At 36.8% G+C, this 27925-nt stretch overlaps 1 protein-coding gene across 6 annotated transcripts in view; it reads right to left on the bottom strand.

The window, feature by feature from the left end:
• Positions 1-27925, bottom strand: part of mast4 (microtubule associated serine/threonine kinase family member 4) — a 182174-nt gene that overhangs the window by 132518 nt on the left and 21731 nt on the right. For all 6 annotated transcript variants that reach the window (XM_022667775.2, XM_022667781.2, XM_049474330.1 and 3 more), the window contains exons 2-3: positions 11336-11489; positions 3623-3732 (exon numbers count right to left, since the gene is read on the bottom strand). In XM_022667775.2, the coding sequence (XP_022523496.2) occupies positions 3623-3732; positions 11336-11489 (264 nt within the window). The remainder of the gene's footprint in view (positions 1-3622; positions 3733-11335; positions 11490-27925) is intronic.

Here is a 27925-nt window from a genome sequence, read left to right as displayed (position 1 = left end):
AAGCATGAGAGAAAGCCAGGTAAACAAAGCAAAAGCATGACGAGAGAGGTAAAAGTAAGGGGAAAAATAGGAAAAATGAGCAAAGAAAGAAAGCATAAGAGAAAGCAAGTAAGAACAGAAGAAATGCGAGAAAGACAAGAAGCAAACATAAACAAGCAAAAGCATGAGAGAAAGCACTGTAAAGATAAGAAGCAAAAATAAGAAAAGGCAAGGGAGAGAATAAAAAGGGAGAGCGAGGGAGGGAGGGAGCGAGAGAGCTTGAGTGAGTGAGTGAGAATGTGGAGAATCTCAGGCTTTCGGGTGAGCTCAGAGGAAGGCTCTGCAGATCCAGAGGCTGTACAATGCTGATGTCTGTGTGTTGTTCTGACCCTGGTCATTAATTTTAGCCAGGCTCCCACTCAGACCCGGCTGCAGCGGCGGTGGCGGCTGCGGTGGTGGAGAGCTGAATATGATGTGGTAGGAGACTTCACAGCAGCCTGCTGACCTCTCTGTAGGAAGCGGACATCTGCACCCTAGATGCTGCTTTTAGAAGCATGTGCAATTAGCTCAAGTGTCTCCCGAATATTTAAAAGGTGTGAAAAGTATACAACTAAGAGTTTGCAGACGTCTGTTCATTCATCTGGGTCTGAGACTGGAGGATGAATATGAAGCATCTTTGTATATTTTGATGGCAGACTCTTATTTATTAGGTTAGGAAAAGTATTGGAACGGATCTTCTTAAAGTACATAATACAGTAGCTGCCTTTTAATGGCAGAGCACGTCCAGGCAGTACTTCTTCTTTTCATAGCAACCTTACACCAAACGATATTAAAGCGATTTTACTGTTGACAAATTTCCAGAGTCTTGCTAGAGTCGATTTTCGGTCGCAGCATCTCGATGTTTCAGTGTAAGGTGGTTAGGATTGAAAGTTTTAGTCAGTATTTTTCTCGTCCTGGCAATCAGATAAAATTAACCATGTCTTGAGACCTGGCTCATGCAAATAGTGACATAAGCAATGTCAACAACCAATAGGAGAGCCAAGGGAAGCCCCAAGGCAAGCGCAGGAACGTTTCTAGTCATTCAACCAGGGTCTTGGTTTTTTGGCTTTTTTTGGGCTGTTTTTTTCTGAATAAATCTCTGCACACACAAAGGCAGCTGTGCTTAAAAGGTTCTTCTGTTTCTGCTCTATTGCTAAACAGCTTTTCTGTTAAACTGCACAAGAAGCATGATGGGAAATAATCTCAGAAAGAATCTAGTTTCAGTTTTGTAAATAGTGATCCAGCAAGATTCTCAGTCTTAACAATGTCTTTAGATGTAAGAGGGTGTCTGACTTTAGTTCATTTAAAAGTCTTTTTTAGAGTCTTTACTAAGTAGTCTAGTTTATGGTTAGCATTACTAGACTATTGGTCATATAAAGAACAGTCCAGGCTGCATGGTGACACACAGAACGTTTTACAAATATTACAAATTACAAAAAAACAAATTCAGATGTCCTTTTGCTTTTTGCTTTCTTCTTGAAAACAATAGAATATTAAAAAACTACATTTTTTAAACTAAATTGGCTCCAGGGGCTCAGTTTTTCAACATGTTTGTGGTGATGTTTTTTGTTCCTGCATTACATGTGCACAGAGAACTTTGGGTAATCAGGGGATGGGAAGGGTCCTGTGTTCTCATCAGCCTTCTTTGATGCTGCAGCCGAGAAAAGCATCTCAGGATTTAAAACACAGATAACATATGGTTCTTAATCCCGTGTTAGCCAAAACTGCATAACATTATTGACCCACAGACATAACCACAATGCTGTTTCCTTCTATTGTCATGTTCCTTCTTTTTCCAGGTTAGTTCTGACGATTGACATTAAAAACAGTCAAAAACCCTCCACATTTATTAGACATTAAAAACTATTAAGATTTTAAATAACACATAATCTATTAACAAAAGAAGCTGCAAGTTACATGTACTATCAACATATTGACTGGTACAGTATTTGGAACTCTATATGGCCAACTGTGTTTATTTAGTGACAAATTAAGAGTTTTAAGTTTTAAAATAATAATTATAATCCATTATAATGTTTTAAAACTCTTAATTTTTTTAGTATATAGAAAAAAATAGTATATATGTCAAAATTCTGTGATAAATAGTGTGCATTAGGTATGGGACAAAATATTGATTTGGCAATATAATGTATTGCCCTTATTTTTAGTTTATAGAAAAAAAGCAAACAATATGGTTTCATTTTCCATTTTTACCGAGTGGTTTGTGAGCAACGCATTTTTTGCCATAAAGTAAAACGATACCACTTTAAAATAAGACTACATTTATAAATGGTTTATAAATGCTTTAGTTTATTAATGGTTACTAATTAGGTTGTAAATGCCTTAAAAATCATTAATAATCAGTTATAACACATACATAGAAATGTACGTAGACCTGTTGTTTGCCAAATAGTGAACCCACAGCCACATAACTGATTATTAATGGTTTTTAAGGCATTTACAACCTAATTAGTAACCATTAATAAACTAACTGTAAACCATTTATAAACCCTTTATAAAGGTAGTCTTATTTTAAAGTACCAGGTACCAGGAAAACTGACAGCAAGAAAGACAAAAACGCAAAAGACAAAATATCGAAACAGCGATATATTGCATCATCTTAAATACGGGACTCTGAGCAGTGTTTTTTGCTATTAAGGAAAACTGAAAAAAGAAAAAAAAAGATGCAAAAAAAAAAAATTATAATATTTAGATCAAATAACCAAAACAACGTTTGCACAGGCTCTTCTATTTCCACATTATTTCTGAGCATAAACATATTTTGCTTTTACTTTCTGTGAAATTTGATTGAATTCTTTGGTTTTATTTAATATTCTGAGAGTATGTGGATAACAGTCCTCAAAATGTGCCTTCATTTGTGCATTTTGTCTATATGTCAAAATACTGCAACAAATATTGTGCATTGGATGGGAGAAAAAACGAATATGTTCATATTTTATATCGCCTTCAATTTAATATATATATAAAAATAAAACAATATGAGACTGACTTTCCATTTGTACAGAGGGGAATGTGAGCAGTGCATTTTGCCAGAAAGAAAACTGACAGCAAAAATAGAAAAAAAAAAAAAAACAACCACCAATAACATTTAGATCAAGTAACCAAAACAACATTTTCCGTGGCTCTTCTTTTCCCATATTACTCCCGAGACCATATGATTATTTCGCTTATTTTCACCAGTTGCATTACGCTTATCTTAAAAATACTAGGACTTGGCAGCTGTGGACAGCACAATCACTGCTTCTCTTCATCGTCTCTGCCTCACTGACAGATGCGTAATGTTCCTGAATTGCAACTGATATGTTCCCAGGCAGCATCCGGCAAGTCCATTGTATTCTAATGAAAGAGCTCCTTGTTCTCTATCAGAATGGCTGAGTCCATCAAAAAGACACAAAGTGATTCAGACAACGCTGCATTTGTTCACTGATTTAAACACAACACTGCCCCCCAGCGCCTCAACAGAGAAGCTACATCTACAGAGTGATTCCTACAATACAGATCAGCCACTATAATGGAGATTATTCAGATGGAAGAAAACGAAAGAGAAAAATGTCTGAACAAAAGTGAAACAGGAAAATCTTACCAGACTGGCGGTGAGGGAGGGAGCGGACTTGCCCAGGCTTTGGGAACGCATGCGCACCAGGTTGGAGCTCTCTGCCCCTGGGGTGGACAGGTATGGCAGCAGGTACTTCCCTAGAAGGTGATGAACAACAGGTTGTTCAGTTTCATGGGGCTTTGACTAAAACATTATAAACCAATTTAGTATTACAATATGATCAGATCTTCACGATTTCTTCATCCTTAATCTATTTTTTCAGTTCCACTGATCATAGGAGCACATTGTAGTTCTATATTTACAGACTGTAGTCCTGTTTCTGTTTCTCTGCATACTTTATTATCATCATCATCCTCCTTTCACCCTTCCCTTCAATGATCAGGACCCAAGAGGAGAGACCACCACAGCACTGCAATTATTTGGGTGGTGGTTATATATGCTCAGTAGAGTAAAAAAGAAAAATGGATAATAGGATTAGAAACAGGATGGAGGTGGTATAGTTACGCTTGATCAGTCCATACAATTCGCAACTATTAGCAATTTTATCTTCAGAAAACAGCAGTAACCCTGTTAACAAGCAGTTTGGCATAATTTTTAAACTTATTTAAAGTAAAATAAATTAGGGCTGTCAATGATAATGCACACAATTAATTTGGAAACAGTAATGCTTTACTATTTTTTTAACCCAATTTATTATAACACCAAGTTTGACCACAACTTCCGCTGTACCCTGTAGTTCCCTGGATTGGTTTGCTTGCGGTGAGAACGTGATGTGGTCTTGAGCCGACCCAGCTAACATATATACTTCTTTTAAATTGAGCTAAACTGCTAATAAGGTGCAGTTTAATCTGATATATTAGCCAGATAATATACTGCTATGAACAAAGGCCAACTCTGCTGCTCCATGCCGTTTACACACTAAAAGTGTGGTGTGTGCAGCGTTCAGCGACACTTCATTTAATACATCTTTGCTTCATTAATACATCCTATTAAAGTTTTTCAGCTTTCTGTGTTAAAGCAGCTTCTCACTGCACAGATATACACGCTGGAACCTAGAATCTTCTCGCTATATTTACTTTCTTGGTCCCGCAACAGACAGCTTTGGCCAATCAGAGGAGAAGATGTGCTTGCGTGGTTTATTGGTACATTTAGGTTTATGCCTGTATGAAACTAAACCAAACAGAAAGTAAAAAAAAGGTTCCTCTATCCAATTTGTCATGCATTCTTTGTTCCAGTGCCCACATACAAGTATATACTAGTATTTTAATTGACACCACTAATGTAAATATAATTGCATTTTATATTTCTTACATTCATTCTTTTATTCACATTTAAATATCCACTTTAAAATCTTGCATTTTAAGCAGAACAAGGTGATTAATCGCAGCTTATCACAAAATATTGTTGTGATTAATTTGATTACTTTTTTTTAATCGATTGACACCACTTAAAATAAATAAAATTAAATGTATCAATATTGCCAACAAACTTCAGCTAACACTGCATGGTGAACATTTCATGGAGGTTTCTTTGGCTTTCAGTAGAAGCCCCTACGGGCTTAACTGTGAAGAAGATTTACTAGTTAAGGTTTGAGAGCTGCTGGTTTCATTAGCCTAAATGGTTAATGGCGCTAAAGGCTCAGAACAATCCTTTTATTCAGGATGAAGAAATCTTGGAACTGTTACATAAGACACACACTGTCACCTGAAACATCAGATCTCCACTAGCTTTATAGCATCTAACAAAACTTTAAATGTATCAATAATCCATAAACATCCTTACTTTTCTACACATAAAGCAGTCAGCCAGAATTAAGGAGCTTTCAGTCATGCTACAGTAGATGGCAGCATGATACACAATATCAAGGCAGATCTACTCAGAGTTTGTTTTAAAAAAGTTAGGAGCGTTCCATAATGACCTTCATCTTGTGTCATTTGGACTGAAAGCAGGTCAGGCTGAAGAAGGAAACACGAGGACGGTGCCAACAAGAGGTGGATGAATTACTGGACTATAGCTTGGGGCTTATAGTACTTTTCAAGGACTCCGCTGTAGAGTGTTGTGATAACGTTCCTTTATTCTTGTAAATGTCATAGTTGTAGCAGGTCATCAAAATCAATGTAATAAAAGAGACAAACAAAAGTAATCAAATAAAAATATAATTTATTACACTGACATGCCAAAATTCATGAGCAATTTTTTTTTCAGTGTTAGGAGAGAGCTGTAATCAATAGTGGTAAATGTTAAATGATTTGAGACACAAGACTAGTTTCAAGTTACATGATGTGGTCAATCAGTGTAAATGACAATGTACTAAAGAAATAAATATAATTGCTGCCATAGTTGAATAAACAAATGAACAAAATTTACCTACTATATTTTTCACACCATAAAACGCACCGGATTATAAGGCACAATATCAATGAACATCTATTTTCCGGTCTATTTCACACATACGGTGCACCAGGCACATTATGTGACACTATTAAGGAACAGGGGTGTCACCATGTTTTCCTTTCTAATTCTGCAGGTCTCACCGCTGGGTGGTGGTGGGGTAGGTTAACTAAGTTAGGAAAAGCTAAGCAAATAATACTGTAATTCTACATAGATTTTCTCCAAAAAACTGTTTATTTGGGTGAGTAAAGCACTTCCATTTATTTACAGTAAGCTTAGATTTCTGGTAAGAGCTAGTAAATGCCGCCTTTCAACATTAAACTGAGAAAACCTGAGTGTTTCAGTAAGTCAGGGCAATATTAGCCAGCAGTTCGTCCCACGTAGCTAGTTTTAACACAACAAACACACAGGCTACAGTCCGATATACTACCCTGTGAACGGCAAAGGAGCTAGCACTTAGCACGATTAGCGGCTAATGCTAATGCTGCTCCAGCTGCGCTAGCCGGGGTTAGCAGCAGGCTGCAGTCTGACATACTCACCTCTAAATGGTAAAAGAGCTAGCGCTTAGCGTGCAGGAGATCTAAACTGAAACTCCTGTATAACTCTGAATTTCAGCAGAGTGGCTTTACTGCTCCTTAATTCCTGACTTGTAAAATACATAAAATACTCTGGATTATAAGGCGTACTGACGATTTTTGGGAAAATTAAAGAATTTTAAGTGCGCCTTATAGAGACAATTATTTATTACTTCCATCCCTACAGAATCTAAATATCATTATGATTCATTTACTGTTTAATAATGTTTAGATTCATTTATTAAATTAAACATTTAAAACAATATAAAGCTGGCTACAAATTGAAGCTTTTCAAAAAGTAGAACACTCTGCTGCAACCAACAAAAATTCCACAAAAGATGAGAAACAGACTGGCCTAACAAAACTCAGTCCTTGCTCATCTAACAAAAGGTCAGGGATATTTGCAGTGCAGTGACAAAGAAGAAGAAGAAGAAAACAACCAGCCAAAAGGCGCATAAAGGCTTGTCTTATGCTGAACAATATCTAGATGTCTCCTACCCCTTTTGGAAAACCGTTCTGTGGACAGATGCAGTGGAAGTGGATTATTATTATTTTTTTAAACACACCTGACATAAAGCTGACTCAGCAATAAACAATAACAACATTATACCACAACTCTCAAACATGGTGGAGGTAGTGCTTAACTAGTGTTCAAATAAATCTGAGGTCATACAAATTTGAGGTCATGTGTGTAGTCACATGACATCCAATCCCATCCAACCTGGGGGAAAACCCAAACACTGAGCCAACAGAGCACCTTGAGACACTGTTTTTTATTAAAGTAATAAAGTCGTAATAAATGTAATCATAATCATGGTAAAATGTTCAAATAAATCTGAGGTCATACCAATTTGAGGCCATATCAACCAGCCCTATTTTCCATGTGTATTATTGTCATATATTTTATATGTTACTAAAAATCAAATACCCAGACATTGTTGGGCTTAATGACATTCCGGACAGTGCACTCTTGCCACGAGAGGTTCACCCAGGCCCCTCTAATATTGTGATTCTCATTACAGCGGCTCTAAAGGTCCTATTCTGCTCACATACCGTCTCTTCACTATTTATCACATAATATTAAAATTCCTCCAAGCAGCTACATGAAGTCATAAATATTCACCTACTGCAGTCCACACTGTGTGTATGGACTCTTAGTTATTGAAGCAATGGTTTGTTATTGCTGGCTAAAATATTCTTCACTGTTATATACAGTACAGGACAAAAGTTTGGACACACCTTCTCTTTTTCAATGCATTTTCTTTATTTTCATGACTATTTACATTGTAGATTCTCACTGAAGGCATCAAAACTATGAATGAACACATGTGGAGTTTTATGTACTTAACAAAAAATGACCTGGCCTCCACAGTCACTGGACCTGAACCCAATCCAGATGGTTTGGGGTGAGCTGGACCCACAGAGTGAAGGCAAAGGGGCAACAAGTGCTAATAAACACCTCTGGGAACTCCTTCCTTCAAGACTGTTGGAAAACCATTTCAGGTGACCACCTCTTAAAGCTCATTGAGAGCATGATGCCAAGAGTGTGCAAAGCAGTAATCAGAGCAAATGTAAATAGTCATGAAAATAAAGAAAACGCATTGAAAAAGAGGTGTGTCCAAACTTTTGGCCTGTACTGTATGTGTACAAATATACAAATAAACACATTAGACACGATATCAAATATTATTGAGGTCATGTCCATTTATTGTACTATAAGTCAATAATGTAATTATTGTGACAGGCCTAGATGCAACAGTTATTTGCATTATTCCCTGTTCACTAGCTTGTTGTTCCAGTTTTCCTATTCCACCTTAAATGTAACAAGCTCAGGTGACAGAATGTAATCATTGCTCCATTTAAGATGGAAGGGACACACTAACTAACATTTTTTGTGCTTGTTATAATAATTAAACCTTATTTGTGTGGTTTCTACAAATATGCTGAGGAAAATAAACAGTCATAAACTGTGTTGAATGTAACTCTATGTGTTTTGTTCACTTAGTCGACTAACCACAGTGGTTTGATTAGCATTCATGTGAATATGAGGACAAAACATTAAAGATGGGAAAACAGGCGTTCTTCTGAAGGGTAAATCGGACTGATTAGAATACGTTTGAATGATTATGCCATTCATCTGTTCAGTTCAATGTTAGTTAATGTGCATGGAGAGTGTATTCACGGTCTCGCTGCTGTGCTGTCCTTTACATATCAATCAGCAGATGTTTGGCCTCTCAACCTGAATAAAGAACCAGCTTCTCCCCAGCAACCCAGCCAGTTCTGCACAAACACACTCTCTCTCACACACACACACAGATCTTGTGGCTGTTTGGATAACATCTTTCGTGTGGAGATGCTAACAAAACAGTGCATGTGTGCAATGACCTACTCAGTCATGCATGCTCTATGGGCCTCAGCGAGATTACAGCCACACCTTGCTGAAATGTATTTAACACATTAAGCTTCGCCAGTTCAGCTAAAGGGGAACTGGCACAGACGCCGCTCTCTCACACAGTCCTGTTCAAAAACATCCTACTACAATTTCCAGCTCAGAAGAGCCAGAGGACACACTGATTTTCCCAAAATATCAATATGCTCAAATATTCCTGCCCATCTCAGCCCTGTGTTACACACTTATCTTCCAGCAGGGCAAGCATGTGTGCTCATTAAATCCTGCTGACCTGCCCAGTCAATGATATCAATGGAGTAAAAAACAGGATACAAGAGAGGAAAGCAGTGACTCTTGCTCTGTGTGGAAAGGCGTTCATCCCAGAACTCAGGAAATGCCCATTTATCATCATATGGTGCAGTCACAGCTTTACAGTGCAGGTAGAAGCTATGTTCTCTTTTTTTTTTTCTTCAGGGGTGCTCTACAAGCCTCTATAAACATGTTCCCAGATATGCTAGTTGTAGCATTTTGTTAGAAATAAAATATTATTTGGCCAACACAAGCTAAATCATTTCATGCTTATAAAATAGAAGCACTTTTATTGTTCTAAATCTGGAACTAGGGCTGCACGATTTGGGCAAAATATCTAACTGTGATTTTTCCACAGAATATAACGATTTCGATTTAAATTGATTCTTTTTAATCAATTAAACCCTATACCTGTATTAGCGGTGAACATACAGTCATTGGTACCACCCCGGCTAGGTGTAACTCAGTCCTTTTACAATAACCACACCTTTTTGAATAGAGCTGAACTCTGTGGGGATATAAAAAATGAACAATGTGGGGGTTACACTAGCTGTTGCATTTAAATAATGGAGGTAGAATTACAGTACATTGAAACAAAAAGTGGTCTTTTTGCCATTGAAACCTATGGGGATGGGTGGGGTTACACAGCTTTCTGCAACCGAACAGCAGGGGGCGCCCGACCTGTGGTGGCTTCACTTTTGAGAGACGATGCTCTGTCCAGCTATATACAGTCTATGGTTCAGACTGACCTGGTGCCTCTAAGGGGTGAATACATCCACTGTTGATTTGCTCAGCTCCACTGATCATATAGGAGCACTTTGTAGTTCTATATTTACAGACTGTAGTCCTGTTCTCTCGACATACTTTATTATCCTCCTTTCTCTCTGTTCTTCAATGATCAGGACCCCACAGGAAAGACCACCACAGAGCAGCTATTATTTGGGTGGTGGGTCATTCTCAGCACTGCAGTGTCACTGAGGAAATAGTGGTGGGGTGTGTTAGTAGTGTGTTATGCTGGTATGAGTGAATCAGATACAGCAGTGCTGCTGGAGTTTTTAAACACCTCAGTATCACTGCTGGACTGAGTAGTCCACAAACCAGAAATATTCAGCCAACAGAATCCTGTAGGCAGCATCCTGTGACCACAGATGAAGGACTGGGATGACAAACACAAACTGTGCTGCAACAGATTCAGAGCTTCTATCTTTGTCTGGGTTTTTACATCTATAAGGTGAAGCAGCTGCAGGTAAGATTGTCAAATAGAGTGAACACAGTGTTTAAAAACTCCAGCAGCACTGCTGTGTCTGATCCACTCCACTGTGTTTTACTAGCTCAACACACACTTAACACACAGTTATCACCATGCTAGTGTCACTGAAAAGTTGAGAATGACCAAGATAACCCAGATAACAGATAATAAAGTAAGCAGAGAATCAGATACAGGACTACAGTCTGTATTTATAGAACTACAACATGCTACTCTACGCTGGGGGTGTGCCATATTGTATCGTACGCGATAATATCGCCAACATTTTTGAATATCGTGAATGATATTATGCCCTAAAAACATCGTGCCATATCACCCACCCTTAATTATCATACCAGGGTTCCATTTTTGTACTGTTTTTAGCAAAAGGAAAATTTACACTGTCCTCATTTCCCATTATATATCTACAAGAGACAGATTATATCTGAACAGTATCGTTTATTTTACTTTAATCCTGGAGATATTTGGAGTGCATTATTAGTATCATGACATTCTGGATCGCTGACTTCCGTTACAAATCTGATAAAATTCTTGTATTTTTTCTCAGGTAGGGGTGTGATGTAAATCGTATGCAATAATAAAATAAAATGTTAATTTTGTTGCAGTAGTGTTTTCTTGAAAAAAAAAATCATTAATTTATATCGCCAAGAGTATCAGTATCGTGAAAATACCATGAAATATCGTGATATTATTTTAGGGCCATATCGCCCACCCCTACTCTACGCTCAATGGAGATAAAAAAAAAAAGGACAGTGGGGGTAGACACAAGGAGGCGGTGTTGATGTTTTGGCTGTATGTTCAAGCATTACCTGTGAGAGCACCACCCAGACTCCCTCGGCGGAGCTGTTTCCCATCTTCGCTGAGCTGTCGTTTGAATTTAAGCGCCAGGCCGGAGCCACTGGACATCTCGGGGTTGCTGGTCTTGCGGAAGGCCACGGAGGGGGGGTACAGGATGTTATCCAGCTAGAGGAGAGGAAGACGACAGATAAACACAGACCTTAATCTGGGAAGCCACACACAGCATTATAGCATAATAGCAGCACAGATGGCCTAATTACACTTGTATGCAATAATGTGAATACATGCGATAATTACAATAATATTTATATACTGAAGTGGAGTGAAAAAAATAAATCACAAACTCAGTCTTTTCTCTCTTTCTCCGCCCAATTATTCTGTTGAGCAATATAAGATTCACTCTCGAGAGGATTTACAGGAAATGGCCTATGCAGTAATCACTTGTACACATGTACCACATGGATTTTTTTTCTTCAGTTCAATCACTGCTAAATCCTTCCTGATCGGAGCATTTATTATGTTAAATCAGTGAAATTAGTGTTCAATTTCCAGCTACAGTGAAAAAAGGCCTTGCAGCAGGGATTTCATATCCAGCTGGGACTCTGCATGTTTACCCACAATGTCACTTGTAATTTACTCCCTTTAAAGCTCTCAAACACCAGCCACCTGTTCCGTCACCTCCTACCACGCAAGGTTCAGCAGTAGTGAGGCTGAGTCACGTAGCTGCTGCATGATCTATTTTCTAGACACACAATCATTTATTGTCACTGTGATGAACAATGACGAGAACAGAGGAAAGTTAAGCTTTTATACAAACACTGGTTTTATATGAAGGTACCAGGAGTTGCTTTGATGCAAAAAAAACCTTTACAAACAATAATATGAAGATAATGTAAATTTTAAATTAAATTTTAACTATTTTCGATTTGCAAACCTTTGCCTTTATAAATGTAATGTTAGCCCAGACTGTTACACTGCACCCAGTATATAAATACTACAGTATTTAGACAACACTGCACATTCAAATTCAGCTTGTCATCATAATGTCAAGAAAATAACATTTAGCAAAACGTATGGGATGCAACAATCAATAGTCATTGTTCGGCTTGCATGCAGTTTTGACCTCACTGTTTCATATGAATATGTTACAATGAGGAAACCATTACACCTACACATACAGCTCTGGAAAAAAATAAAAGACAATTTCAGTTTCTGAATCAGTTTCTCTGATTTAGCTATAAAATATTGTTGTTTTATTCTATAAACTACAGACATTCCTCCTAAATTCCAAATAAAAATATTGTCATTTAGAGCATTTATTTGCAGAAAATGAGAAATGGCTGAAATAACTAAAAAGATGCAGAGCTTTCAGACTTCAAATAATGCAAAGAAAACAAGTTCATATTTATAAAGTTTTAAGAGGTCAGAAATCAATATTTGGCAGAATAACTGTATTCACAGTTTTATGCATCTTGACATGTTCTCCTTCACCAGTCTTACACACTGCTTTTGATCAGATTTCTGTCTGGCATATACCATTGCAATTTTATGCTTTCTGGTTTTAATATCATCCAATAGAAAATAAATGTTGCATACAGGGTTGGCCAGTATTCACTTTTTCATGATATCATTCCATCTGGCATATTACTGGGTGTCACAATGTTACCAGAGTCGGGGAGTAGCATAAGGTGCTCAAGTAGAACATATTGTCCTGTACTGTACCCGGTCACTCTGTATTATTTTAAGACCAAAAACATCACATACAGTACCAGTCAAAAGTTTGGACACACCTTAAATTCAGTGTTTTCTCATTATTAAAAAAGTCTTTATTGTAACTTATAAATATTAAAGTCATTCAAACTATGAAGACAAACGTATGGAATTATTTGGCAAACAGAACTTTTTTTTTTATTTTAATTAGATTTTTTAAAGTAGCACCTCTTGCTTAGATGACAGCTTTGTACATTTTGGCTGGATTTTCTCAGTCACCTGGAATGGCTTCCAGTTAACAGCTGTGCTAAACTTAAGAACCTGAGTTAATTACTTGAATTTCTTGTCCTCATAATGTGTTTGAGAGCAACAGTTGTACAGTTGTAAAGAGGTAGAGTTGATATAAAGTGAACAGCCCTATTTGAGTAATGTTCTAATCCATAGTATGGCAAGAACTACTAAGTAAAGACAGAAAAAAATACTTTAAGAAATGAAGGTCAATCTGAAAAATTCCAAAAAGTCCTCAAGTGCAGTCACAAAGACAATCAAAAGCATTTTTATGAAACTTGCTCTCACCAGGACCTAACAATCTACTCACCACAGAAAACATTTAGGTCTGGCTGACTGAACCCTCATTCATAAATATTAAAACAATTAGCCCCCAAACTAAAGGTCTGCTGTTGGATAGACATCAGGCAAAAATCTATGTTTTTATTCACCCTTATTTTTTTTATATGTAGCCATTGACTAAGCTAACATTTGCTTAGCTAGCTCAGCTACATATCCAGCAACAGTTTAGTGCAGCCAAAGTACTGACACAAGTATTGATGTCTTAAGTTTTGTATTGAAAACTTGTGTCTGAGAAGGAAGTAAAGCAACTGGTGTATAAGTGAAAGAAAGGCTATATGTGTGAGTCAATGTGTTTAAACTCATAGCCGGCCAGCTTGGCTTAGCTAATTGAGGCTCAACTCCCTCATGTTTAGAGGATAAAGGCTGATAAGTGAGAGAAAAAGTAGTGAGCTCTTGTGTGGCCATCTTAAAAAGACATGAATCTAAGCTTTCATCTCCAAGAGGTCCTCCTTCTTCAAAAATAAAAGCCATATTAGTTTCAACAGCGTCGTGGACAGTGACGACTACAGCTCATATGTTCATAGGGCTGCACAATGGAGAAGAATCCTTTCAGAGAGAATGCAAAACTGTTCTGCCTTTAGGCAAGGACTATAATCTCAACATCTCAAACGCTGCCGTAAATGACGCCACATAACAACTCTTTCTTAATCTCATTGTTCAAGAGTCAAAAGAAAAGCATGTCCTGTTGAGAAACACCTCTCAGTGGGATGAGAGTACAGTAGCGGAAGAGTTTCCTCCAGACGAACATAAACACATCCAGCTTTGCCTGGAACAGGGGAACACCCTCTCCTTGGAGGCGGGAGTTAAAGTCTGACTGGCTCGGTCTAGATCCAGTTCAAACACATGGATTCAGTACACATTTCCTACTGAAATGCACTACATGTACAAAAGACTGCTGCTTTGGGAATCATTGGTAATAATAAGAGAGTTTGTTTTCCTCTCTCTGTTTTCTCACAGCAATAACAGCCTCTACCATTCTGCAAAGACATTACACTAGATTTGGGAACACTGTTGTGAGGATTTAATGGTATTTGTCCATGAGAGCATAAGTCAAGTCAGGTATTAATACTGGATAAATATTTATGGATCAAAAATGCCACTCAAACATATCCCAGAAGTACTGGCTGAGGACAAGACAAGACAAGACAAGACAAGACAAGCATATCCTCCTGACCTGGACATTTACCTGACATTTTTTACATTCTCCTAGCTATTTGGGACTACTAGGACCAAAGAAGTATAAATACTAAACGTTGTCCTTGTACACAAAGTCATTTTTGCAACAAAAAAAAACAACAACAAAAAAAGATCCCTTCCATTTGGGATCAGAAGGACAAAATTAGTGCAACAACTAAATGTTAGCTTTCTACAAAAAGAAAATAAACTAATTTCAAACATAAAATGGAGGATAATTTTTACTTGGCCCATGTTTCTGTCTGGAATGGCTGTAAAAACCTTTGACTGGGCTTCCCGCCAATTGGTTTTCAACCATTTGAGTGTAATGTTGTCATGTTGTGACCACTAGATAGTACAGGCAGTGTCTCCATATAAGGCCAAAGGGTCAATGTTTTAAAGAATTAAGTATCTTGGTGCAGAGAAGCAGAAATGTAATGTCCCCATATGAGGACACTGGTTCTCAAGAGGATTTGGACCATAGTTGTGAATTTGGCCTCTACCTTTAATCCATTTGTGCAGGGAACACACACATACACAGTAGTAGTGTGTCAGAAAGCACATTTATAGCGTTTTTCCCATGACATAAAACTGATTGGCACTATTCAGATTCATAAACATAATTTTGCTCCATTTGTGAGCACGCATGCCTGGAGCGGTGGGCAGCTTGGGGAGCAGTGAGGGTTAAGAGCCTTGCGCAAAGGGTATTAAACCCACCAACTTGCTGCCAATGTTCTGATGCTCTAACAGCTGAGCCACCACCACCCCAAAAGCTTCAGTACTGTAGAGAAGTCAGCTACACTGCAGGCATTTATATCCCTCTATCTACCAGATGGCAATTATTGTTATTTTTTTACGTTACACTTCTATGTACATCACTATTGTAAGTAAATTTGGACAAAAGCGTCTGCCAAATGTAATGCAATGTAATGTAATGTAGGGTATATTATGTAGAATTGTTGACATTTTTAAATGCATGCATTTTTTTGTTACATTATTTTGTGACCTTATTATTTAATACAAATTAATAAGAGTCTCAGTAAGTTACTGTTGTTCACAAAATCAACAAAAGTTTACAAAATTTTATGTGCTGACTAAATGTTTGAAACTGTTTATTATTATTTATTCATACAAAATAACATGTTAACATTTTTGTTGTTGCAATATTATGTTCATATTTCAAACATAAAATGGAGGAAAAATGGAGTGCTCTCTAAACTGCAGGGTGAAACCAAAACTAAGCAGATCAAATAGATGCTATACAATGTACCAGGAACATAAACATTGTTCCAGATTTTGGTCCAGATTTTGAGGTGTGAGAACGCTGGTAAATCACACTGTAATGGCCCTGTCCAGGTGATCCTGTGGCCTAGAACTGAAGGCCAGGGCGGGTCACTATCTACTGTATGAAACAAGGCCAACCTCAAGAGAGATGATCCAGGGTCATGAAAGAAGAGAATGTCAGACGTAACAGATCCAGGCCCATCTGCTGACCTAAACACACTTCAAAACGATTACATGCTCCTGAGGACACAGACAGCTCTGGAAAAAATAAAAGACCACTTAAAAATGATGAGTTTCTTTGATTTTTACTAAATTGAAAACATCTGGAATATAACCAAGTGGAAGATGTATGGTCATAAGCAGTCAAACAAAGTTAAACTGCTTGAGTGGCATAAAGTTATCCAAAAGCAGTGTGTAAGACTGGTGGAGGAGAACATGCCAAAATTAGGCCTGTTGTGATAACTGGTATCGACTTATCGCACACATACACATACATACCCATCGTTTTTGTCTCACTTTTACTTGGTAGAGTTCTTAATTGTTGAGGTCATCACTTGTTCAAGAATATTTTGCAGGCTTTACTGGTCCCAGTTTCCCTTAGCATCAGTATCACAGGTTTATTACATAATTGGTATCTGCTTGACTGATCACAGATATAAAATATATTCCCCTCTGCCGACGCTAATATCCACAAGGGGGGTGTGAGAATTGCTGAAAACCAAACACTGCAACCCAGGGAACGGCTGTTAACTGTGTTTTAATTGGACTGAAGCCCACCAGGTGTCTGCCCTTGGCCGTCGGCTTCAAGGCTGTTATCATGAGGCACAGGAACGAGATGGTAAATCAACACAACTCCTCTAAGGCCTTGTAAAGCTCGGAGTCAAAAAATGATCCAGTTATAAAATTGGCAAACACATGTTCTTAAAGGGAAATTTGAATTATGCTATAGAATAACTATTTTGGCACCATAATAAACTGCTTTCTGAACCTCCAATCACGCTTTTTTAACACCCAATCCAATTTGAGTTTCTTAATGCAGATTAAAGTTTATTTTATACTAATGCAACCTTAAAAAAATGGAATATTATTAAAAAAGTTACTTTATTTCAGTAATTCAGTACAAAATGCGAAACTCATATATTATATAGATGTATTACACATAGAGTGATCTATTTTAAGCGTTTATTTTTTAATGATTATGGCTTACAGTCAATGAAAACCCAAGAATCAGTGTCTCAGAAAATTAGAATATTATATAAGACCAATTGGTACTTTTGGCAGTGTGAGCAGTGTGCCAAGTCCTGCTGGAAAATGAAATCTAATGTTCTCTATAAAAGTGCTGTAAGATTTTGTGGTAAACACTGCACTGACTTTGGACTTGATAGAACGCAGTGGATCAACACCAGCAGATGACATAATTCTCCAAACCATCACTGATTGTAGAAACTTCACACTAGACCTCAAGCAGCTTAAGACTGTGTGTCTCTCCACTCTTCCTCCAAACTCTGCTCCCTTGATTTACAAATGAAATGTAAAATTTACTGATGATCAGTGATGGTTTGGAGAGGCATGTCATCTGCTGGTGTTGATCCACTGTGTTTTATCAAGTCTAAAGTCTAAAGTGCAATGTTTTCCCTGAAAATCTTGCAGCACTTCATGCTTCCCTCTGCTGACAACTTTTATATTTTAGATGCGGATTTCATTTTTCAGCAGGACTTGGCACACTGACCACACTGCTAAAAGTACCAATTAAACTTATATAATATTCAGATTTCCTGAGACACTGATTTTTGGGTTTTCATAGGCTGTACGCCATAATTAACAAATAAAGAAATACACACTTAAAATAGATCCCTCTGGGTGTAATACATCTATATAACATATGACGTTTCACATTTTGAACTGAATTACTGAAATAAAGTAACTTTATTTATAAAGTAACAGTTTCACACTGCAAACTCTAATTTAACTCTTATATTTACCTTCTGAGAACTCTCCTTAGTGCTGACTGCTGGGCAGTTTTGTCTTTTAAAGGTACCTTGATGACACCAGATGGTGTTTTAAACACTGTGATTAAAACAGAACCTCAGAACTGGACTGGTATTTAAATAGGCAATACCTGATCCTTTAACATATGATCCACTCCCTCAGATCAGAGCACTTCTAGTATCAAAGACATTCAGTTCATTTAAGTGAATGACTCTACTGAAGCTCCACGTCTGTACACCGCTGGGATGAATCTGAGTGACATTCACAGAGCCTGACCTCATTAATGCTCATTACTCAATGGAATTAAATCCTCAAAAGAGACACTAGACGAGCAGGTGTTGAGAAAAAAATGGGGCTAGTCACTAAACAAATTCACTGCTGGAAAAAAGGTCATATGTTACAAGAGCGACGTTCAGGGAGCATCTCATCAGTGGTGGCGTACAGTACAGCTTTGTGTGCAGCACAGTGTGTCACAGTGTACAACTCATTTCCATTCTTATTGCTGTGGAAATTTAACCCAGGCCCTGGGACACACAGCAGATAACATCTACGCCCAGCCTTTATTCACAGCACATCACAATGAGCTTAGAGCTGGAGACCTGCCAATGTTTTACATATCATGCGCACACACACAATAAACACACACACACCGATCCAGTCATAAAAACACTAATCATCCACCTAGTGTTAACAGTCAAAACTGTGACTCATATTTAAAAGCATGGCGATCGGCTCGAAAGATTAATTTATAACTTCATAACAATTTCTCATGTCCGAAACAGTATTATTTTGAAAGGCAATTTCAACACAGTGAATAGTTTAACTGTTGAAATGTAAACAAAATAAATAAGAGTGGTGTTTATGCAAAATAAGGCTGGATCAGCTGCCAGGTACCAAGAGATTGTACTGATCTGGGAAAATTTGCTTTAAGCTACAGAGCTCCAATGAGCTACAATTCACAAATCATTTGAAAGGTTTCACTTCTAACCTCCTCATTACTGCCTGTAACTGCTTTACCTTATTTAGAATACATTCTATTATGTTAGTTATGCCTTTATTCAGTTAATATTATTCATTTATTTCTTCCTGTTTTAATTTTCAACAATAGCATGGTGATGACAGTGTGTGTGTAGTAGGTGTTGTGCTTTGATGTATGAGTGGATCACATGCAGCAGTGCTGCTGGAGTTTTTAAACACTGTGCACTGACTGTCCTCCACTGTACTAGACACTTCTACGTCTGATTGCGCAAACATGTAGATGTCCTTCCTGACAGAAGGATTAACTCAGGAAGACAAAATACCCAGGTAACTGGAGACATTGACAATAAAATATGGAGGACCACAACAATGGCCCATGACTCATCTTCATTTATCTGGAGGAAACTGACAGCCATTCTCAAGACATTTCTTGAGAAAAATCAAGGAGCCACTATTAGATCTATTTGGAATATACAGCTGTGCATCATCAGCATTACAATAAAATAGGGGTGGGTATATTATAGTCCGATTCCATATCAAAATAGATTTATTTAGGGAAATTTCACTTACAATAAAAATTGTAGTTTGAATACGAAATGTATGTAATTATACAAGGAACACTCAAACGTCTATTAATAAAATATTAGTGTTTATATTATGAAGACTTAACACAACAGTAACAGTCATTTTTTTTTATATTATTTAATGTAGTTAATTGCTACACCGTGTTTCACATCTCTATAGAAGTTTGGAATGGCCACATTACGCAAATGTTCACGTGTGGGTAAAATATAACGTGCTTGAAGAACATTAATGAGGCTTCAGAAGCAATCGTTTTCAACAGCTCTGTATGAACATATATATACTGACATTTTAGTAACATAAAACAACAATGTAACATGTTTCATAAATGTCATAGTTTCATAGATGTGATACTATAATAAGCATAGTGATAATTAAAACACAACAAGCTAAATTAATCATGTAAAGAGAGAAAAATTTAGTATATTTAAAGGAAAAAACAGACGGTCTGAGCGGAGCTGTTCTCCCCCGTTATAGGAGGATAAAAGCGAGGTGTTATGTATGCATGCTCTCCTTTTTTCATTTAGGTGAATTGTTTTGTTTCTCTACCTTCCGGTTTTACTATTGTCTCTATTCTTTTTTGTCCTCTTCTCTCGCTTCCTCAATAAAAAAAAAAGAAAAAAAAATTCAACATCAATACCTTATATATATATATATATATATATATATATATATATATATATATATATATATATATATATATATATATATAAGGTATTGATGTTAAATAAAAAATAAAAAATAAATAAAACTGTATGCATATACAGGAAAATGGATGAATTCTAAAGATTGATTTGGGTTTATATGAATCGATATCGGATCCTCATTCAAATCAAGAGCTATTTAAATTAAAAAAAACTATTCTTTAAACACATCCCTACAATAAAAGCTGAAATTGTGCTTAATAATAATTTCACTTAACATGTATAATTGAACAGAGGACAAAAAGTTGGCACTATTGAAAAGGTTTCATATTCTATTATAGTCACCAACAAAACAGCCACTGTTTTTGGACTAAAATCTGCTAAAAACCACAAAGCAAACTAAGTAATTAGATCCCCAAATGTTCATGTACTCAGATTATAGAGGGAATGAAATGGATGTGAACTGTGTGGAATTTCCCTTTAATATAATGACCTGTGACAATCACTTTCCTTTAATCAGTCCAGGTGATACTGCCAGTACAAATAACAAAATCCCTTAGGCTGCACTTTCACTTTAAAGCTCCTTTAAGCTTTTATCCTCACGCCATCCCTCATAAATCACACAACTGCACCGAAAACACAAGTGCAGGATTTATCCCTCTGTTTAGCTCAGGACTTCTGCTGCTGTCTGAATGATGGAATAAACCGTTACAAAATTCATTTAGAAATCAGGGAGAAAAAAAACAGTCAGCTTCAGTGAGAGGATTAAAGAGATATATAAAGAGAAACAGGCAACACAAAGCTTCATCATCCACCGGCTGAAACTAATTCAGCGAGAGTGTTCACTGAAGGAAACTCTCTGAGGCTTCAAAGGTTGGTTAAAAGACAGGAGGCCAGACTGAAAGAGATAATTAGAATTTACTTTAAAAACTGTTTCGTGTGACTTACTTTTAATTGAATTAGAATTCTGTCAAAATGACTCTGGCCTCACAAAAGTTACGGTAAAGCAGTGTGTAAATTGTTCATAAAATTTTAACTTCAGAAATGCCCACATCTGTATGTTATGAGATCTTATCTTGTGAGTAAAATATCAAACTTTAAAAGATATTGAATTTTATGCCTGATATTGGGTCTTCAATGTCACATGTACCTGTATGTGGTAGAAGTATTTACCACCTACATTATTTCTTTTTATTTTTATTTATTCTTTACTTAACCAGGCAAGTCATTAAAAATACTTCTCATTTACAACGGCAGCCTGGCAAATGTAGCAAGAGTTGTTGGTAAATCTGACAAGAATTGTCCATGCTAACACACAAGTAACTCTGGCAAATGTCTCATCAACATTCAATACAGAAGACCCCCAACACATATAACTGACAGGTCAGTCCAGCATCCAGCATTTTTTAGCTTCCATGAGATGGGGCAAAAGTCATGGGAAAAGATACAAGTTCCTGATTCCTGATTTGGCATGTCCATGTAGTTTAATTTCATTAGAATTTAAATTCAAGTATCTTGAAGGTATTGAGCACAGCTATGTGTGATTTCCTGACGTAAGTAACTTCATTTACCAACTAATTTAAGAGTGTATAAACAATTCTTTACACAAAGCCTTCTAAAATCAATGCAAGTAAATTATTAACTTCAGGCTGAGACATTTTTGCACGCCTGCTTTTGAGGTCAAACAACAAGAATTATTAAGATCTTGAATTATTAAGCGTAAGAATCATTAATGATCAAATCTGTAGTAATAGTGAGTATCTAAGATTAAATTATACTAAGCATTATTATGCTATAGTGCACTAAAGTGTAAATTGTAGCTATATTATTAATCAGTATATTTAAAGAGTTCTGAAATGGAACAACTTTTTTGTACTATTATACTTTAATTGTATAAAAATAGTACAAAAAAGTCCTACTTAAACTGTGCTAACTGTACTTAACTGTACTAAAATGGAACTATTTTAAATATATCAATATGTTTTAAGTACAATTAAGTATTTCTTTTTTTACCAGGGACAGGGCATCTCAGAATATGTTATTACGATACTTCGGCAAAGATAACTATAATGGCGATATGACAAAAATATTCCAAGAATACACTGCTGCAACAAAATCTAACTTTAATTTTATAATTGCACATAATATGATACGGCACACCCCTAACTGAGATGTAAAAAAATACAAGAATTTTACCAGATTTGTAACAGAAGTCAATAATTCAGAATGTCATAATACTAATAATGCACTCCAAATATCACCATATATCCAGGATTAAAGTAAAATAAATGATACTGTACAGATACAGATTCTGTCTCTAGTAGATATATAATGAGAAATGAGAACAGTATGAATTTTTCTTTTGCTAAAAACAGCAAAAAAGTAGTACCCTGATGTGATAAGAAGGGGTGGGTGATATGGCACGATATTTCAGGGTATAATGTTCTTCATGATATTAAAAAAAATGGCAATATTATTGTGTACAAGATGATATGGCACACCCCTATTTTCTACTAATCTAAATCAAGCCATGAAAAGAAGAATGACACAGAAATGACTACAGGCACTAACTGAGCTGGAGCATGTCACAAACCAAATAAGTAGAGGGGGCTTGACTATATTAAATTGTTTAATTAAATTAAATTGACTATTTCACTGGGTGCTGAAATCTCTTGTATTTAATTTTAAAATCTCTTAGACAGTTTTGCATCAATGACTGTCATTTAACAAGGGGCAAGAAATTACAATGGCAAATCTTTGTCAAGTACTTCAATACAGAGTTGCATTTAGAATGCCATTTAAAAAACTTTTGCTGTGCAAAGCAGAAGCACCATGTTAACCATCTCTAGAAGCAGCATAGGCTTCTCTGGGACATCTTGGAGACATCTAGGAAAGACAATCGCACAATAGAAGCGTGGGTAGAACGCTTTGTGCTGCAGACCAAACATGAAAAAGGAGCATCCAGACAAAATGATTATTTACAATGAGAACATCACCAAGGCACATGACTGCAAATCAGTAAGAGCTGAGCATTGTGATGCAATTGATCTGAAGCAGCTACAGCTGCCTCTATAACCTTCAAGCCCTCAAACACTGAAAGGAATAAGGCTAATTATACAGGTTTCTGCATTAATGCTGTTAGAGCTGGGAACTAGGAGAGCTGACTGTTTGACTGCAAACAAACGCAGCATGAGGACGCATAAAGACTCCGCTTTGTGTTTGTTATGGGCTTTTCTATCACCCATGTGATCAGTTTCTGACAAGCTCATCCTCTAAAGAACATTTCATTCCACACAGCACAGAAGACAAGAGGGCAGACCACCATAAGAATGTTCTGTACACAGAGTTTGCTGCTGGAAGAAGACTAAAATCCTACAAAAATCCTCAGCATACTCAGCCCACAGGCTCTGGTTTGTGAACAGGCCTTACAGGAATCACATTCCTACACTGTGTACAATAAACTTGTCAATGTCAACCACCTGAATTAAATTATTAATTATTCTTTGATGAAGTTGTATACTGATCATGATAAGACCTATATAACTTTAACTTTATTTTCATTGTTAATGATTATAGTTTACAGCCAATGCTATTAATGTACAATATTATATAAGACCAATTGGTATTTATGGCATTGTTGGCAGTGTGCCAAATCCTGCTGAAAAATGAAATCTGCATCTCCATAAAAGGTGTCAGCAGAGGGAAGCATAAAGTGCTGTAAGATTTTTAGGGAAAACACTGCACTGACTTTAGACTTGATAAAAAACAGTGGATCAACACCAGCAGATGACATGTCTCTCCAAACCATCACTGATCATCAGTAAATTTCACATTTCATTTGAAAATTAAGGGAGCAGAGTCTGGAGGAAGAGTGGAGAGAAACACAGTCCAAGCTGCTACTACTGTTGCAGTGTTTTCTCAGAAAATCTTACAGCCCTTCATGCTCTGCTGACAACTTTTATGGAGATGCGGATTTCATCTTCCAGCAGGACAATTGGGCATCACATTGTTTATTACTGCTAGGTTCACACACATTTTCTCAAGTTGCAGCTACAACATCTGGCTACTACTGTTCACTACTACTGTTCACTACTACTGCATCAATAATAAATATTTATCATTATTACGGATTAGTTAGCTGATGATTTGCACATATCATGAACCATACTCATCTAAAAGAGGATGAAAATACGCATGATGGAGATCAGTGATAGTTGTGCATGATCTAAAAAGGTCACCTGCATCATGGTGTATAGCATAACAAACCAAAAACCACAGTCAAATGTCAAGAACAGACTATCACTGTCCATCTTTCAGTTTATTAAACAGTATAAGCAGCACTGGTGGAAAGACAACCTACACAGCTAAATGATCTGTTATCAGGGTTTCAGTTTAGTAGACACTACCTCACACACTACAAACACACACACACACACACTCTGAGAACTCTTTTCTTCCTCTTTCTGATCTCTCATCAACATTAAAGCAATATGTATAAATCAGCAAGATTAGACCTGATTACCTAATGTTACAGAACATATTAGCTTAGCCTTTAGATTTTATAAAGAGTTGTAGGTTTTGTATAGAGCAGAACTGTCACAACAAAATAAATGGACATAACTTTAAGGATATCTGCTGAACTTGATATCAGCCATTGTGTTCCACTGCATGTTTGTTTACATATGATGACCAAAGTATCAATTACTGTGCCTCCATACACACTGAGTACATGTCACAAAATCTTATAATCAAATAATTATGCTATTAACTTATTATTATAACAGTTGCAATTATATTGTTTATTGTAATTATTTCTGACATATCATCCAAAGCTTATAGCATCCAGGCTTATATACAGATACAGAAAACTAAATTGACAAATCTTTCGTTTTATCATCATCACAGGAAATCTGATGATTAGATATCTAAACAGGAGATCTGATACTGATCTCTGCTGAAAACTGATTGGGCTTTTTTGACAGTTCACACTGATAAATGTGAGCTTTATTTGTGTGTAACGATGTGAAGAAATCTGTTCCTAAAATTTATATGTATATACACCTTGATTATTTGATCTTTTGTTAGAAATGGGAGACTTGCAAAGACACAGGCAAGTGAATAGAATGGCCTATAAGGACTTTGTCATCAGTCACCAGCATCATTAAGCTTAAACATACAGTCAAAAAGATGCATGAAACCCAATCTGACTGGTAACATTTATGTTGCATTACCACAAATACATGAATACATAGCCAATCTAGGACCATATATGAGAATGACCTAAATAGAAATAAATATGCCTAAAAAAAGGCCTTTTTTGTTAGTATTTTGCACATTACAACTTTATTTAAAAATATATATATTTCAAGGTCAAACGAGGGCTGGATATTAATCTACATGGATTTTCTCCTGAAAACTGGTTATTTGGGTGAGTAAAGCACTTCCATTTCCATTTACTTTTAGCCAGCTTAGATTTCCTGTATTTTAGCCATGGTTAGCAGTAGCACTAGCTGCAGTTAGCAGCACTTAGCACCTGTAATGCTGTCTGACAGCACTACACTGAGGAACCCTAACTGTTCCGGTAACCCAGGGCGCTACCAGCAAGCGTTTCAGTGTTTTAACACTGTGAATGTGAAGACTACAGTCTGATATACTCGCCTCTAAATAAGAAAAGAGCTGCAGTTAGCGGCTAATGCTAATACTACTCCAGCCTCGATGTTGGAGAAACTTGACTGAAACTTCTTTATAATGCTGTACTTTAGCAGAGTGCTAAAGTGCTCTTTACAACCTGGCTGGTAAAACTCATACATAAGGTGCACTGGATTATAAGGCGCACTGATGATTTTTGGGAAAATTAAAGGATTTTAAGTGCGTCTTATAGTGCGAAAAACACGGAACATCAAATACACACAAAATATTTGCAGACACCTCTTTTCATGAAAGTATTGGGCTACTTTAAGTTGCACCCATTGCTGACAATCTAAAATAGCTTGTCTAGTCACTGTAGAGAATTAAAGCCAATAATGAGCTGAGGTGATGATCCAACGTCCTGAAGTAACTGAATGTAATCAAATTCTTATAGAAATGTTCTGTAAGAAAGAAGAAAGTCTTCATTGGTCAATAAAGACATTTATTCCAACAAAAGCAGGATAAACTCATTTTTTAATACCCTTGAAATATAATTCCAATAAAATCATATTTTCTTGTTTAGTTCACATGACATTTGCCTCTGAAAGAATGCATTTGTGGGCAGAGACAGGTCAATTACTGTTCTGCAAGCAAGCTGAGGCTGATCCATAAACATTCTAAACATGAAGCGCTGTTCTCAGGCGAGGATGAGATCCAGTGCAAAGAATAATATTTAATCCCTTCCACCGCCAACTCTAAACACAGGAAAGCCTATTGAGACTGTCCACACCATGCTCGCAGCTTGAAGAGACGGGCAAGCGTACGGTAAAGCCTCTAATGCATCCTCCTGCCAAATCGGTAGCCCTTTCGTAAACATCTTTCCCTTCCATTACATCACATAGCATCACCTCCAGAGGTCATTATCTTCAATAAGCTTCACAAACCAGTCGCTGTTGCCTGTGGTATGTACCAGCAGCAAGAAATGAGAAATGAGGTTTTGAAAATGAAGGAAAAGAAAGATATATCTGCAGCTGACCGACGCCACTCTCGCTCTCCCTGCAACTTACCATGATTTCTGTTGAATCTTCAGGAGGATCCTGTTCCTCATCTGATCAGTTTCAGCAGAACGACTGCTCCATTACTGATCTCTCAGCTGGCAGATCATCTTCTGATGAGAACGCACTCCTGTCTGAAAGCCCTGCTCTGAGGGGTCAATCTCAGTGGGTGGACGTTACACACATCTCCTCGCAGAGGGAGCAAATCACGCTGCGCTGAGATGATGTTGACTGTAATTTTATCAAAGCGCCAGATGAGAGATTTGCATTCAGAGCGCAAAAACCATTATGGGCTGTAGTACAGTTACTAAGTAACAGTTGATGGAGATGAGCTTTAATGTGAACAGAGTATTAAACACAATCCATCTGTTTGCAATTAAACAAAAAAACAAAAAAAACACACCCAGCGCTCTCTCAAGGGTTTATGTGCGCGTCTGGATCCAGACGACACAAACCAAACAGTACACTGTTACATAAGCATTAGATAATCAGATTAAGTGCACAAACTCTTCAAGAACGAGGGCCACACACGCCTGAGCTGAACTCTGGTCTCCTATTACCGGGGGCGTGTATTGGCGATTCGATAGGAATCATGACACAAAAGTTACAATCCCATATATTGTGACATATTGCAATTTTTTAAAACCTGTGCAAAAAAAATGCATAAAAATATAAGTATATAAATAATATAAATAATTTAATCCAATCAAATAATTTGAAACTGAAGCACTACACTACTTACTATCTAGTGGGCAGGAGTTCAACACAAAATTAAATAAACTGCTCTTGGACTCCAATCTTTACCATATAAACTATCCATAAAAAATCAATACTGTGTTTTTGAGAATTTATACTGTATTGCAAAACAACAAAACAATATACAGCTCTGGGAAAATAAGAGATCGTTTAAAAATGATGAGTTTACCTA

This window comes from Astyanax mexicanus, chromosome 1 (genome assembly GCF_023375975.1).
Source record: "Astyanax mexicanus isolate ESR-SI-001 chromosome 1, AstMex3_surface, whole genome shotgun sequence".
In the NCBI taxonomy this organism is placed as follows: Eukaryota; Metazoa; Chordata; class Actinopteri; order Characiformes; family Acestrorhamphidae; genus Astyanax; species Astyanax mexicanus.
The sequence above is the reverse complement of the archived record's forward strand: the minus strand, read 5'-3'. Positions and strand labels throughout refer to the sequence as shown.